Source organism: Furipterus horrens, unplaced genomic scaffold (assembly GCF_987537825.1).
Source record: "Furipterus horrens unplaced genomic scaffold, mFurHor1.1.pri manual_scaffold_4, whole genome shotgun sequence".
NCBI classification, from domain to species: Eukaryota; Metazoa; Chordata; class Mammalia; order Chiroptera; family Furipteridae; genus Furipterus; species Furipterus horrens.
In genome coordinates, this window is record NW_028327174.1 from 86,901,719 (window position 1) to 86,918,633 (window position 16,915).

The window sequence follows — 16,915 nt, forward strand, 5'->3', positions numbered from 1 at the left end:
CGCATCTCGGACCGTCCCAACACAGGGAGTACCCTCCCTTCCCTAGGGGCCGAGCCCGTGGCTGGTGCGGCAGCAACGAAAGTCGGGACGCTGACCTGATGGACTGGGTGGGGGCGGGGCGGGGCGGGGCGGGGGGCGGGGGCGAGGAGGGAGGGACTCTCTCCAGGCCCGGGCTGGCGGAGGGGATAGGGAATTGAAACGCCGGGGGTGTGGTGTGCACTTGATGGACAGCCTCCCGGGCTATCCCCTCAAGGGGTTCCTGAGGAAAGGCAGACTCAACCAATGGAAGCGCCCCAGGCGCCTAGGCCCGTCCCAGCCAGCCAATGGGGGTGCGGAGGGCGGGGCGTTTTTGGACTTGGCCGCGCTGTCGCCGTCGCCCCAGCCTCAGCTACCACCACCTCCTCCTTCTCCTCCTCCTCCTCCACCTCCTCCTCCTCCTGCTCACAGCACTAAACCCGGGACTGGACCGAGCGGAGTAGTGCGCGTCGCCGAAGGGGGTGGGTCGGGGGAGGGGAGGTTCGTTCCACTAAGCCGCAGTCAGAACCGGGTGAGGCTCGTCCCCGCGGTCTTCGCAGCCCCGGCCCGCAGACGGTGGGGGTGGGTGAGTTCAGCGCAGCCTCGGGAGGCGGAGGCAGAGGCGGCCTGGGAGGCGGAGATGAGCGAGGGCGGCCTTCAGAGCCTCCCACCGGCCCGGGAGTAACCCCCGCGGCGCGGCCGCCGTCGCCGCTGCGCGTCGGGCCCCGGGGGCTGATTCGGGCTTGCTCATGTCACGGCGCCGTCGCGAGCGGCCCGAGGGCTGCGGACGCGCGGGCGAGGCCGGGAGGGCCGGGTGAGCACGCCGGGCTGGGGGGCGCCGGGTCGGGGCGTCGGAGCGGGGGTGGGTCTTGGGCATTTTCCTTTCTCTCTGGGTGGTGATGGGGGAGGGGCGCCGGTGCTCCGCTCCCAGGACTGCGCTGGAGCGTGGGGTCTCCAAGTTTTGGGGCGAGGGTCCGCGTCTGTTCAGGGCCCTGCTCCGTTCTCCCGTTCCCGGTACTGCGCGGCCCTGCTCCGCACGTATTGTTTGGCTGGGTCTCTAATGGCGGACGGGGAGGCAGCGCAGCCGGTCTCCGACTGCGGGGGGGGGGTGGTGGTGGTGGTGGTGGTGGCAAGTCTCGGGCCCAGGGCAAACGTTTGGGGCAAATACCGGAGATTTCAGCCCAGCGGCGACGTGAGCCGCTCCTACCTTATAGTTGGTGCCCCGAGTGACGGGAGAGACACCAGGTGGGCCCATTTGGGAGAAAATGCCATTCCCTTGTTGGCGTCGAGGCAACGTTTGCCCTTCCCCCGCTTCCTTCCCTGGGGCAGGTTGCATGCCCTCTGCCTTCTCCCTCCAGATTTGCCTTTCGGTACCAAATTCATATTTACGTCGTCTTGTTTCTCTTTACGTACGAGGGATTGTTGAGGTGGGCAGTGGTAACAGAAAGGCCGAACCTCCTTGACCTCTATTTCCTTATCTGTTTTCTTCTGGTGGGTAGGGTTGTTTGACCCACCTGAATAGGTTATTGTTGATACATTTCTCATTTTTCCTGTTACCCCAGGAGCAGAAATCGTCTTCAACCCTGTGTGGTGCATCTTTGACAGAAAGTGAGAAGGAAAATACCCTCATTGTGAGTCCTTTGCCCCTGATTTGTCGTTCTTAGAGGAAGTTGTCAGGTTGTAGGAGTTCAGCTTTGGGACTTGTCTCTCCCCCTTGTTTTGAGGGGGAGGATCTTACCGGGGCGAAGCCTGAGTAATGACTGGGGAGGCAGCTGGGAGTGGGCACTGCCATTTGTACTGCTGCAGATATTGCTCCTGCAGCTGCAACACCAGCCTCAGCAACCAGACGATGGTCCTGCAGCTAGCTGCTCACGTTACCCAGAGGAGGGTTGCTGGGACCGAGGGGATATTACTGATGCCCTCTAGAGTTCCACAGCGGGAACTGAAGTTACTGCGTTTTAAATGCTATGCAAGCAACCATCTTCAACATTTTTTTCTACCTTTACAGTATATAATTGATTGAAGGGATTGGAAAAATAGGAAGAACCATTGACCTTTTTGTTTGTGTATGATTTAAAACTCAGATTTTGACTCTTAGGGTTCATGAGTTGGTAGATCTCTTTCATGTTTTTACTTAGGCATGAAGTCCATTCCTTTAGTACTCTTAGTTCACCAATTATCAGTAGTATGCTGATCACACTAGCCCACTGCTTCAGTTACTCTATGAGTTCCCCATCTTCTGTGCTCAGTAGTCTTCACTTGAGTTATTCTTAAATGTGTTATCTCAGAGTTATTGTTTAATGCTTGTAATGTGTTGGTTTTAAGGCAGTCTGATAATGTTCTAGACAGTAAGATAAACATAACCAGTCAAAACTTCCATTAATTGAAATTAGTTACAAAATATCAGTAAAGTTAGCATTCTGGACACATTGATTTCTTGAGCACATTGACAGTTGATACTGTAACTTGAAGGTCTCTGTCAGACTTGAGTCGTAAGTATGGTAGCTTATACTTAATTATTAAGTCCCAAATGGGTCAAAAGACAGTTAAGTGGTGATGACTATTTGCTGAATACTGATTGTAAAGGCGGATTTAAAATTGACAGCTTATATTAAATAGATAGCATTCTAGGCCCAGTGCTGGACACTTTGATGTATTATTTCCTTTTAGCAAGTAACCTCTATGGTAATAAAAATAGCATGTGTTGAATCCCTATTGTATGCCAGCACTATTGTCGTCGTCGGCAGCCGTCCGTCTCGAGAGACGATGGTGTAGCTTCTCAAGAGTCTATCTGCACCGCCGAGAATGGCTGTGCAGTCCGACTCGGGAGTGACACGGTATCTGCCTCCTCCCGTGTTGAATCGACATCTTGCGATGACGCTGGAGTGTCCTCTCCAGTGAAGCTGAAGCTACAGAGCCTGGGCAGGGTGATATGGAGGGTCTGCTGTTGCCCATGCAGCAGACCCCCCCTCTCTTCGCAGCTGAAGGGTCCAAGGGAAAGACAGAGTCAATACAGCTTGGCTTCAGGTGCACCGCAGGAGTTGCCGGTGTTGACTACAACGTCAAACCGCCTTAGGGACTCCGGCTCCGGATTTTCTGTCGGGGTTTACTCCCCTAGCCTTCCCCTAAAGAGGTATGCCGCAAGGCAGCGGAGGTTTTTTGGAGTCAGAGTTTTCCTTCTCTGAAGGAGCAGAGTAAACAGGAGGAAAATGGTAGAAAGAAGGCTGTTCAGCCAATATGCACCTATATGGAAGTACTGATCATGAAATACTGAAAACCTTCCAAGCTGGTTGGTAAATAGGCACCGTTCCAAGCGCTCAAGTGCCACCCACCGCACCCTGGCCACACCAGCCCTCACCCTGGGAACTCCTCATATCCAGCAACCACAGGGGTAATGCCCAGCACAGCAGAACGCCATCACAACTTTCCTGCAGCCCTGTAGTGGGCACCCATTCAGACTAATCGGCACCCACGCTGACCCTTTTGTGCCATTTAACATTTTGAATATTGCCTTGTGTAACAGATGAAGTCGGAGAGAAAGTAGGAATCCAGATCAGGTGGTAAGGAGTTTATCGTGTTTTGTTTGTGAATGAGAAAGGAAGTCCCTTGCTCAGGGGAAAGGCATGGGCAGCTTCCAGGCTTAAATGGCTCCTCTGGCTGGGATGTGGAGAAGGCTGAAAAAAGACTATAAGGAAGCAAAACCTGAAGCAGGGAGCCCAGCAGGCTATTGTCATAATCCTGCGGAGGTTGCAGTGGTTTGGCAGTGGTAGAGCTGGTAAGAAGTGGTCAGATTCTGGATGTATTTTGAAAGTAGAGCTGACAGTATTTGCCGATGGCAAAAATATGGGTCATGGAAAAAGGTGAGGAGGCATGGATGATGCCAAAATTTTTGATCTGAGCAACTGGAGAGATGGAGTTTCCATCAACAGAGGTGAGAAAGATTGCGGGTGGCCGTTCAGTCCTGGCATGTGGATAGAAGAATGACCCTTTGAGTATGGCGCTGGAGGGGTGAGATGATGAAAGGTTCTTATTGACTAAATGATGGGAAAGCATAGTCGCTATAAACTGCGTTGGGAAGCCTGCAGAAGGAATTTGGTTTGGGAGATATTAAAATTGAGATTAAAGTAGATATTCACATAATGTCCAATAGGCAGTTAGAGAGAAAAGCCTGGAGTTTGTACTTAAAACCCTGTTACTGGAGTAAGAGCAGGGAGAGGAAATAAAAGATGCCCTGGGGCAGATGTAAAAAAACAAACAAACAACAAAACCCAAAAACCTAGAAAAGGAGGCAGAGCAAGAACAAACAGTGAAGAAGGAGGAAAATCGAGGGGGAGGAATGCCCTGCAACCAGATGAGACTGTATATCAAGGAAGAGGGGGCTGCAACCAACTCTACGCTACTGGCTATCAAGTAAGATAAAGACTGAGACAGGTCGTGGACAGAGCTGCATAGAGGTCTTTGGCGGTCTCGCCAAGGAATGGGGACAGAAGTCAGATGGTGAGGGTTCAAGAGAGAATAGGGGAAAAGTCCTCCTAGTGGATACAATTGAGACTTAGAACTCTTTTAAGGAAATTTGCTCTACAAGAGAATAAATAGATGGGACAATTGTCAGAAGGAGAAGTTCCCTTCACTTTTATTTATTTTTTTAATATTTTTAAAAATTTATTTTTAGAGAGAGGGGTAGGGAGGGAGAAAGAGAGGGAAGGAAACATCAGTGTTCGAGAGCTACATCCATCGGTTGCCTCTCTCGTGCACCCCAACTGGGGACCTGGCCCACAACCCAGGCATGTGCCCTGACTGACAATCAAACCGGTAACCTTTCAGTTCACAGGCCGACACTCAGTCCACTGAGCCACACCAGCCAGGGCTTCATTTTTATTTTTAAGATGAGATATATTTCAGCTTGTTTGTATGTTGATGGGGATGATCTACGAGGAACCGTGGTAATGCAGGAAGGGCTGGCTACCTATCTGAGAAGAAGAGAGAGTGTGGTCTGGGATGAAGGAAAGCGGCCGAGGTAGGAGCAGTGGGAGTACTCAGTGCCGGAGGCCAGGTATGCAGGCTCAGGAGCCATAGGTGGAGAGTGTGGGGACAGGAGTGGGTAGAGATTGTTATCTAATGGCTCCAGTGCTAAGAGTGAGCGAGAGGAAGATGTCTTCTTCTCCAATTATTCTATGTTTTAGTATCAGGACCCAGGCTATGTCTTATATTTCTGAACCACCTGCACCTAGTACAAGGTGGGAACTCTGCAAATGATGATTGATTGATTGATGATAGCCTTTCCTCAGAATTTCTTTTCTAGAGCTTTACAAAGAACCAAGCCCTAATTCGTAATGTATTCATTGACTACCTACACTCTGCTTCATATACTGGCACTCACCGCTCAATCTAGCCTACCTAGCACTATTGTAAGCTAAGTTAAAAAGTTGATTTAAAAACTTTAAAATTTACGAGTGAGAGCATACTCAATCTCTGTATACTTATCATTTACATTCTGTAATTTCTACACATGTCCAAATTAATTTTAACATGTAATAAGTAATTTAGTTCACATGCAACCCAGTGATATAGGTGCTGTTTGTATTCCTGATTTGTAGAGGAAGAAAAATAATACCAAAATGTCATTCTTGTTTTGCTTAATGATTTAGCTCAGAATAAAAATTATTTAAAAACACCAGTTATGGTGTTGTAATAAGCCAGACAATAAGATGAAGAAAACCTGACAATTTTTAATTGACTTTGACTAAGTTCTGTTATATTTATTGGGCACTTAAAATGAGTTAGGTGAAATTAGATGTATTTCGAAGTATTTTGACAGCATTCTTAATAGTGTGTATCACACTCCCATCCCACCTGTTTTTTTGAACAGTTGGGGAAAGATACTGGGTGGTCCCTGCTTTTCCATGTTCTGCTTTTATATAATCTCTTGGGCTAGACTTTTGTACCTCATTTGGTGAGACAGTCCTATATCTCTTAGATGTTACACAGGTGCTTACATATGGATTTTTTTTTGACATACCATCTGTACAAGTGTTTATAGTCTTAAAGTTTTATTATTTTTGTGCCCTTGTTTGAGATAAAGTGAATCTTTACTTTTATTTTTATATTTTTTTATTTTATTTATTTTTATTTTTTTAATGTGTTTTATTGATTATATTGTTACAATAGTTCCAGTTTTCTCCCCTTTACTCCCCTCCACCCAGCATCTCCCTCCCCCAGCAATGCCCCCCCAAGTCCATACCCCTGGTTTGTAAAAAAATAACTATCCCTCCCTCTCAGATATTAAGACCCTTTGTAATCTTGTAAAGGACAATGGGCGAAGGTCTCAAGCTCCTCTAGCTGCTTCAAGCTGGACATGGTCGTTGTCCTACCTACCCTTGGGTCCAGAAAACCCTAATAATAGTGGGGGTGTGGAGGGGAGGGTGAATCTTTACTTTTAATCAGATGCTGTGGTATTACTGTAATGGAAAGAATATGTATGAAATTTTGGAGCTCTTAGTTGTCAAAAGGTGTGGAATAATTAGAAGTTTTATATCTTTATCTTTCTAGGCATTAACATCTGTCTCTGATCCATATAAGAACATTTTTTTTTTAATGTGTAATTTTGTTTTCCAAAGATTTTATTTATTTTTAGAGAGAGGTAGAGAAACATCAATGTGTGCTTGCCTCTTGCGTGCCCCCAACTCGGGACCTGGTCCGCAACCCAGGCATGTGCCCTGACTGGGAATTGAACCAGCGACACTTCGGTTTGCAGGCTGGCGCTCAGTCCACTGAGCCACACCAGTCAGGGCCATATAACAACATTTTAAACATGGATATTGTAAGATTTTTGGCATGTTCAACTTGCATGTGTTTTTTGGGGAATGCAGTGAGTCCAAACACCCATTGGATTTTTGAACAGTATTTTATGCAAGGCATTTTCAGTTAGGAAACAAGTAGACAGAGAGATTGCTTTGACATTCTGCATTTTCCCAGTTAAAAAAATTTTAGGTGGTTAATTTTCTGTTCCTGTCAGAGCATAGGACTGGGATTGTAGAATTGAACAGGACTTTTGAACTAGTCAAACCTAGAAGTTCTTATGCACAACTCCAGTGTGTAAAGACCTATCAAGTTGTCAGTAAGAAAACTTGCTGTTAGATAAATCCATAATGTTGAACTATGGGGCTCTAAGTAACAATTTCATTTATTTGTATTTTTTATTTTGGTGTATACCAGCAAGAAAATTCTGTTTTACATAGCTGAAATTGCAAATTTTTACATTTGCAACCTACTTTTAAACAGCTCACTTTGTAATCTTAGGTTCCTGTTATTAAAATAGAGATGGGAAGAGAATTATGAAGGGCAGCCCCAAACACTTATTGGTAACAAGATAAGTTGGTCGTTTCCACTGGCCAGGTATCATCATCCAGACATGCCAAGGTTCCAGGTTTGATCCCCAGTCAGGGTACATATAAGAATCAACCAGTGAATGCATAAATGAGTGAAATAACAAATTGCCCTACCCCCATCAATTAAAAAAAAAGAGATAAGTTGATCAACTCAGAGTGTGTTAAAATTTGGATTAAAACACATTTAAGCACATTTGTTTAATTGCATATTTTAGCCCTAACTGGTATGGCTCAGTGGATTAAGCACTGGCCTATGAACCTAACGGTCACCAGTTTGGTTCCTGGTCCCCAGGTGGAGGTGTGCAAGAGGCAGCCGATCAATGTTTCTCTCCTTCCTCCTTTTCCCTCTCTCTAAAAATAAATAAAACCTTCAAAAAATACTAATTTTTTGATCAAGTTTTAATAACACTTGAAGTATTTGGAGTTCTAGAATAAATTTTTGTATACCATTGAAAAACTTAGAGTTAAAAAATTTATATAGAGGGGTTTGCAAAATCACTTGATCACACGACCAATTTGGGATTTGTTTATTTTAACTTCATAGCAGTCCACTGAAAATTAGAAGTAATAAAATTTAAGGAAAATTCATGGTCTTTAATTTGGAAGTGGGTATGACTGTTGGTTTATTTTTACTGATTTCACCAATGTTCTATAAGTCTTAATGTTTACTATTTTAAGAAGTGATTTAAGAGTAAACTTCGGATATTAGGATAAATAAATCATGAATATTTAATAGATCTGGTTTAAAAAACTTTATTTCACTGTTATATGTTATCTTGTTTTTGTTTTTGCTGAGGAGTAATAAACTCTAAACTTATAGTTACAGAATTTTAGTCATTTTCTTTATTTTTTTAAGTTTTTTACTTTTAAAATTTTCACTCAAAGACATTTCTTTTCATTGTTTTTAGAGGGGGGGAGAGAGAGAGAGGAAGAGAGAAAGAAAGAAAGGAAGAAAAAGAGAGAAACATTGATGTGAGGCAGAAACATTGATCAGTTGCCTCTTGTATGTGCCCCAACCAGGGATTGAACTTGCAACCTAGGTATGTGCCCTGACTGGAAATCGAACCCACAACTTTTCAGTCTGTGAAATGATGCTCCAACCAAGTGAGCCACTATGCCATGGCTTAACCATTTAAAAAAATATCAATAGGCTGTCAAGGATCATGTTTCTCTTCTCCAGAGGTTCAAGATTTATTTTTCTTCAGTAGCACTCCTAGTGAATTTGAAGTTGACTTTGCTTTTGTGAATTTAAAGTTTAAAGGTTAAGAAAATACACTTCAAGCTAATATAATGTTATATATCAATTATAGCTCAATTTTGAAAAGTTTAAAATATTTTATCCTTTAATTATTAAGTATTTAAATATGATTCTTAAATGTTAATGTAAAAATGTAATTTTAAGATAAATTTATTGGGAATATAATTGTACTTCAAATTTTTAAAAAAGTTGTGAAAGATGTCATAATTCTTGCAGTAAACTTATTTCTTTCTAACCATTTAGATTGGATGGAAAAAATGCTTAAATGTCTATTTTAAGTAAAATTGTGATGTACAGTTAGGGGTTTCAGACAGAAGAGAGTTTATAAAATGTGACTAATTCAATGAGATGTTATTATTTTTTTAAAAAAATTTTAGAGCAATGCCATGTGTACATTAGTTTGCTGTAATTACCTCCATACCTTGTATGGATTTATTTTTGTAAGAATTTGGAACTGAAATCATGGTTTTCTAACTTACAACATTAAAGAAACGTTTCTTGTACTGCTGGAACAGTTTTATAATTATTCATTTCAAAGAGGCCTAAGAAGATTGCTTCTTGGAATATTGAGCTGGAACAGACTGAGAATAGTTCAAGCTAATCAGTCAGGGCAGTGCAGAAGTCATTTATTCATCAAATTATATATTTTAACATCTATATATCATGGAGTTATACTCAGAAAAATGTTTTCTGTTAACAGTTGGCCAGCAGTTTCTTTGGCTCTCTGGTAAGATGACATCTCACGTACACTTTGAATGCTACACTCTAGAACCCTAATAAGAATTTTAAGTTGTTGGCAGACTTGTGAATAAACGCCTTGCTTTGCTACGGGGGAAAAAAAAAGAATTTTAAGTTGTTGCTTAGGTCCAGTGATTATCATACTAGTGAATTGTTCTTTAAGTTCCACAGAATTAAGGAAATGTTAAGAGTGGAAGTGAACATTTAGATTGAATGAAATTTTATTATATCTTTTAAAAATTATGTTTTATTGATTATGCTATTACAGTTGTCCCAATTTTTACCCCTTTCGCCCCCTCCACCCAGCACCCTCTACTCCCTCAGACAATCCCCACACCATTGTTCATGTCCTTGGGTCATGCGTATAAGTTCTTGGGCTACTCTACTTCCTAAACTATACTTATAGCCCCATGGCTATTCTCTTAACTACCTATTTGACTTCTTAAACCCCTCACCTCTTCACCCGTTCCTACATACACCCTTCTTTCTGGCAACTGTCAAAACACTCTCCGTATCCATGATTCTGTGTCTGTTATTGTTTGCTTTGTTTGTTTTTTAGATTCATTTGTTGGTAATTGTGAATTTCTTGCCATTTTAATGTTCATGTATTGATCTTTTTTTTTTTTTTTTTTTAAGTAAGTCTTTTTAACATTTCACATAATAATGGTTTGGTGAGGATGAACTCATTTAATTTTTTCTCCTCTGGGAAGCTCTTTATCTGCCCTTTGATTTTAAATGATATCTTTGCTGGGTAGACCAATCTTGGCTGTAGGTCCCTGCTTTTCATGACTGAATATTTCTTGCCAGGTCCTTCTAGCCTGCAAAGTTCCTTTTGAGAAATCAGTTGGTAATCTTATGGGAGTTCCCCTGTAGGTAACTTAACTGCTTTTCTCTTGCTGCTTTTAAGATTCTCTCTTTATCTTTAACCTTCAGCATCTTAATTATGATGTGTCTCGTTGTGGGTCTCTTTGCATTTCTCTTGCTTAGGACTCTGCTTCCTGGACTTGCATGTGTTATATCCTTCAACCAATTAGGGAAGTTTTCTTTCATTATTTTTAAAAATAAAGTTCTAGTTTCTTGCTCTTTCTCTTCTCCTGGTATCCATATTATGTGAATGTTGGAATGCTTGAAGTTGTCCCAGAGGCTGCTACACTGGTTCCCCCTATTTTTGGATTCTTTTTCTTCTCCTTGTTCTGATTGGTTGTTTTTGCTTCCTTATGTCCCAAATCATTGATTTGATTCTCGGCTTCATCTACTCTACTGTTGTTTCCCTGTAAATTGTTTATTTTAATTAGTGTATCTTTTGTTTCTGACTGGATCTTTTTTATGCTGTTGAGGTCCTCACTAAGTTCCTTGAGTATCCTTAAAACCAGTGTTCTGAGCTCTGCATCTGATAGATTGCTTATTTCCATTTTGTTTACTTCTTTTTCTGGAGTTTTGATCTGTTCTTTCATTTGGACCATGTTTCTTTGTCTCCTTGTTTTGGCAACATCCCTGTGCTTGTTTCTATGTATTAGATAGAGCTGCTATGACTCTGTGTCTTGGTAGCATGGCCTAATGTAATGTAGTAGGTGTCCTGTAGAGTCCAGTGACACTGCCTCCCCTATCATCCAATCTGGGTACTCGAGGTGTATGCTCCATGTGGGCTGAGTACACCCTTGCAGTTGAGCCTTGGTTGTTGTTGGCAGATCAATGGGAGGGATTTACCCAGGCCACTCAGTTGCAAGGACTTGCTGTGACCACTGACAACCAACATCTGTCCTCTGTGGAGGATCAGATGGGCAGGGGCAGGGTGGTGGTGCTCCAACATGGTTTGTAGCTGTCCACTGGGTGTGCAGGCTCTGGGGTTTCCTGGATAGGGTAGGCCAAGGTCAGCCCCCACCTGTGTTCGGCTTGGGGCCACCCTGTCTGAGCTATAAAGTAATCTGAGATGGCTGCTCCTTGTGTTGGGCTTGGAGATTCCCAGGTGAAGTAAACTGTGAATATAGGCTGGTTGCTACTAGTGCTGGGCCTAGGGCCACTTAGCAAGAGGTATGGTGGGTGGGGGCTCTTTGAGCCTGGCTGTTGCTTGTTTGATAGAATTTAGGAAGTTGTGAGGCTTGATCCAAGACCAGCTATTCATATGGAAATGTCATGGTTACTCAGATATGGCACAGGCCTGCCAGCTTTATGGCTCTGGGGGGGAGGGCTCAGAAAAGGGACAGTGGCTTCTTCCCACCTTTTTGTCTGAGAGAAAACTGTCCTCCAGTTCCCGCCTTGATGCCAGACACTTCAGTTCCTCCCTCTGTGCCACTGGTGCCTTTTATGCTGCCACCCTGGTGCTGGAGCTCAGAGGGAGTGAATCTTAAGTCTGTGTGTGGGAACTGCTTGGTACTCTAGCAGTTTCATCCACTGACTCAATCCCTGGTAGTTTTTTCCAAGCAGAAGTAATGGGCACTATCATCTGGCACTGGAACCCTGGCTTTGGGGGCCTGGTGGGTGGCTGGGACTCCTCGTTCCTGAGATGTCCCTCCTAAATTTTTATCTACCATCTGTGAATGTGGGACCAGCCTGTTCAGTGTCTCTGCGCCTCCTACCAGTCTGGTTGGATGTGGTTTCTTTAATTCCATAGTTGTCAGACTTGCATTCAGTTCTGTTTCTGATGGTTCTGAGTGATGGTTTTTCTATATTTCAGTTTTAATTTTCATGTGGTGTTGCAGAGAGTTGAGTCATGTTTAATTATGCTGCCATCTTGACCTGAAGTCTTATATCTTTTTGTTTAAGATTTGTATTGGTATTTTTTCTTTGAAGCTTGTCATATTTTATTTTAATCGTTTTAGTTTATTGTATTTGTAGCCCTAATGTATTAGAATTCTTATATATATGTTCATGGTTCTATGTTTGTTTTAAAGTAATGGAAAAAAGGTCTTTTATTTTTTGCTTTAAAAAGAAAAAGATTTATTTATTTTTAGAGAGGGGGGAAGGGAGGGAGAAATAGAGGAGAGAAACATCTACCCATTGGCTCTTGCATGTTCTCAACCAGGGACCTGGCCTGTAACCTAGGCATGTGCCCTGACCTGGAATTGAACTGGTGATTTTTTAATTTGTTGGCCAATACTCAATCCACTGAGCTACACCATCCTGGGCTTCTTGTTTTAATTAGTTATTTAAAATCGTTACTATAAAAGTAAACTAGTCTTAGCTTTACAACTATCATTATGGTGAATATTATCTCACTTCCTATGCTTACTTTTGTCTTTAATGTTACATATTCCTGTTCTTTAAAAAATATTTTATTTATTTTTTTAGAAAGAAGGGAGGGGAGGGAGAAACAGAGGGAGAGAAACATTGATGTATAAGAGAAACATCTATTGGTTGCCTCTCATTCGCCCCCAGCCTTGGACCCGGCCTGCAACCTAGGCCCTTTTGGTTTGTGGGAGGATGCCAAACCCACTGAACTACACCAGTGAGGGCTGTAGTTCTGTTTCTTAGTCAAATAAGTTATAACTCCTGCCTGAGAATTTGTTACATCTATATGTCCAAACATTTTTGTGTTGCTCATCAAAGAGAAGCATCTGTTCAAGTCTGTCTTTTGTCTCCTGTGACACAAACTCCTGATTTTTATTCCCTGTTCTCTTCATTTGTATATCACATTTTCATTATTGATATCCTTGCCCAGCTGTTTCATCCAGTCTTCCTCCTAATTAAAAGAAACATCACACAGTATCTGTAATAGTATTCTATGTTCTAAGTCTTAATTTTTCTGTACTTATTTGAGGCATATTTAAATTTTAGTAAGCTTAAATTCGATCAGAGATGCCATGGAGGTGTGGTTCTAGTGGTGTGTTAGGACATCACATGGAAAGCGAACTAGTGAGACTTAATTTTGCAGCTCTTCTTCCCACATCAATTTTTGTCACTTGAGTGTTTCTAGGGGATTTGAAGTATGACATGAGTTTGGAGTCAGGTTGGGGTTTTAATCTGTCTTGCCCTCAAAGGAACTTTTGGGGTGATGAAAAGGTTCTAAAACTAGATTGTGGTGATGACTGCACAAATATATAAATTTACTACAATTTATCAACATTTTCACTTAAAATCAGTAAATTTTGTTGTATTCAAATTATGCCTCAATAAAACTGTTAAAACCAAATTTTGATTTACTAGTTACAAGTTGGTGTTCTCTGGTAAGTCATTTAACCTCTAAGCCTCATTTCACTCATTTGACAAATGAGTGTAGTAATTAATGCCTGCTTTCCTAAGATTACTTATGAGATATGGATTAACAATATTATAGGCTATGTGACTGGCCAATAGTAGGTGCTTTCTTAACAGCAGCCACAATTATCGGTATGGACCAAACATGTATTTGTTGCTACTCCTAGTACATACAGTAAACTCACTGAATGCTCATCTGATAGAGAGAAGGATTTTATCTTCCTCTTTACCAGCTTCCCTCTGTGAGCTACTTTCCTAGTTTAAAAGTGTGTTCTATCTTAGGCAAATAAGTGCTCTGTCCTCCAGAAACTCTCTTCTTTCCGAAGGCTTTTCAAAAGTAGTTCACTGAGTTATACTCTCAACCTTATACCAGTTGTGCTCGTCTGAGGTCACTAGTGATTTTATTGCCAAATCTTTTGGGCCTCTTTTTTGTATTCTGTAACACTTGAAATTTATTACATTCTTTGAAACTCTCTTGACTCCTGGGACTTTGAACTTAACATGGTTTTATTCTTTTTTTTTTATTTTTTTATTTTTTTTTATTTTGGTTTTTCAATTACAGTTGTCCCCTTTTCCCCTAAACATGGTTTTATTCTTAAACTTTTCATCATCTGCTTCACTTCCCCAAATGTGGAGACCTTTTAAGTGTCCTTATTTCCTAAGATACTCAGCTCTCTCCTGTTTTGTACTTTAACCATAGTTCATTGTATTAGAAAATGGAGAGTTACATATATTTACAGGACACTTGCATCCAATTCCTTACTCCAGTTTACAGCCAGATAAATTTTTTCAAAAGCCCAGCCTAAACTGTTTGAATCACTCACTTTACAGAAACTTGAGGGATTCTTGTTGGCTTGTGAAACAAAATACAAACTAGCCTGGACTTTACAAAAAAAGAAAATCAATAGGAAGAGTGCTATGTTTTTAGGTGGGTTTTCAGTGTTCAGTTTAGGGGAGAGAACCTGGAAATAAATGAATATAAACAGTGAAGCATAATAGATAATATACAGAAATAAATAGTTGTATGCGTATCAGGACAGTTCTGAAGAATATTTTGGCAGTAAAAACACACTTTTAAAATCTTTTAAGTAGCAAAGAAATATGTGAGGTGAGAAATGAGAGTTTCCTATAATCCATTTCTTTGGAGACCAATGTTTACATTTTGAAATATATTCTTATGATTTTTCCCTGCATATAAACTATTATCAGCAATTGACATTTTTGATGCAAGTGTGATATTCTTGTAATCCCTCCCCTATCCTTACATTGTTAAAGTATTCAGCTGATTAACATTTGAATTCTAGTGGTCAGTGTATCTGACTAGTTCACAGGTTTTGGTTTTATATGATTGAGGGGCGATGTGGTACAATGAAAGCTATATGGACTTTAGGTAGAAACTCTGGCTTTGCCAACTGTATGCCATAGGAAAGCTACCTGATAACAGAATAGTTTACCACCTGCAAAATGGGGTCATAGTATAAGGGGGGACCCAAAAATCAGAATTTTCTTCTGCGGGGCCGACCCCTTGTTGTACAGGCTTCCCCCACTAGATAAGTGTTTTAGGAACCCATCTGTATCAGTGCACCATCTGGCATTGTTGTGAGAGGCTACGTTCAGTTTCAGGTGAACTGTTTTTTGAAGACTCTTTCAAGGTGTTTGCTTATTTGATGATGGGTAATTTTTGAATGCACCTGCCCACACCACACTCAGTGTTCAGCAGTTTTTGACCAAAAATGCATGCCCCTTTTGCCCCGCCTTCCCTATTCACTGGATCTTGCCCAGAGCAACTTTTTTTTTTGTTTCCCCTCCATAACAAAAGTCCTCAAAGGGAAAAGTTTTGCTGATGTGGAAGAGATGAAACTAAGAAATGGCAGAATCACTAAAAGGCATCAAAATCAACAAATTCAAAAACTTTTGAGCAGTGGGAAAAAGTCTCAATAGGTTTATTGCATCAAATGGAGAGTACTTTAAAGGTAGCTGAAGTTTACACGTGTAAGAATAAATTCTTATCTTTTAATAGATACATTCAGTCTTTTTGGGGTCCCCCTCGATATTTGATACCTATATATTAAGGTAGTTTGGGTGAGTGTGGTACCAAGTATGTCTTTATACATGGTTATTGTAATTATTGTATTAGATATGTGATGAAATTGAGAGACAGGAAAGTAGAACTCTAGTCATGAAGAGATGATAAAGGGGAGAAATGAAGTAAGACTTAATGAGCACCTTTGCTTCAGAGCTTGAAATACTTACTAGATAATTTTAAACTACATTAAAATGTAAATGATAGGATTGATTATTTACTTTCTGAAATTTGTCTCTTAGGGAGAGAAAAGCAGATTTTTCTTTGGTCATAGTCCATGTTCTTTTTCTATTCCTTTGATTTTTAAGACCAAGAAGTGAACATCTAAAGAACGTATCTGGGAAAGAATGCTGATAAAAAATGTCATAAGTTTTGAGACTTACGAAATTGAGGTGATATATTTTTCTTTAGTAATAATCTGTTGGAGAAGTAGTTCTTAGGACCTGAAGTTCAGCGTTTTGAATTTGTGGTCCCATTAGCTTATTTTTATTTTTTTAATCCTTACCTGAGAATATGTTTATAGATTTTTTTTAAGAGAGAGAGGAAGCAGAGTGGATGAAGAGAAATATTGATGTGAGAGAGAAACACTGATTGGTTGCCTCCTGTACATGCCCCAACTGGGAATTGAACCTGCAACCTAGGTATGTGCTCTGATGGAATCGAACCTGCCATGTTTTGGTGTACAGGAATATGCTCCATCCTTCTGAGCGACCTGGTAAGGGCCCATTGGCTTACTGATGCAAATATTGTTTGTTTAGGTGAGGTTAGGTCTTAATCATGGAACTTTTAAACTCACCTAAAGAAGGTTACTATTTTTTTTAAAGCCCTCTATGTCATCATCTTTAAATCTTAGGGTGAATTTGGGATTAAAAACAGCCATTAAACTAGGTAATAGATTTGGAATACCAGGTATCATAAGAATAAATAAATGTTTGTTTCCAAATTAACATTACAGTTCAAGTTCACTTGGGCTTTTCTAGTTTTTGAACTATGTTTGGAGAGGGAAGTGTGGGTTCCTTTAGCTTCTTTGGCTAAGGGTTAAAAAGGGATACTAAGATCAGGATATATTACTAATTATATAGATTGAATGTGGAAGTAATAAAAAAATCATGACCAAAGACAGGGCAAAGATATTTTTACTTTTCATATTTTATATTTTGAGGAAATTTATCCTAATTTTTATCTTATAATGCGGAAACTGGTTCAAGTGTGAAGGGATTGTCATTTGGGGGGGGGGGC

At 41.2% G+C, this 16,915-nt stretch overlaps 1 protein-coding gene across 1 annotated transcript in view; it reads left to right on the forward strand.

Moving 5' to 3' along the window:
• The first annotated feature begins 635 nt into the window (after positions 1-635).
• The window catches only part of ZMYM2 (zinc finger MYM-type containing 2), a 147,231-nt gene continuing 130,951 nt past the window's right edge, over positions 636-16,915 (forward strand). Inside the window, exons 1-3 of the mRNA XM_090273724.1 lie at positions 636-829; positions 1,578-1,646; positions 8,312-8,443. Of these exons, the coding sequence (XP_090129850.1) occupies positions 8,409-8,443 (35 nt within the window). The 5' untranslated portion in view covers positions 636-829; positions 1,578-1,646; positions 8,312-8,408. The remainder of the gene's footprint in view (positions 830-1,577; positions 1,647-8,311; positions 8,444-16,915) is intronic.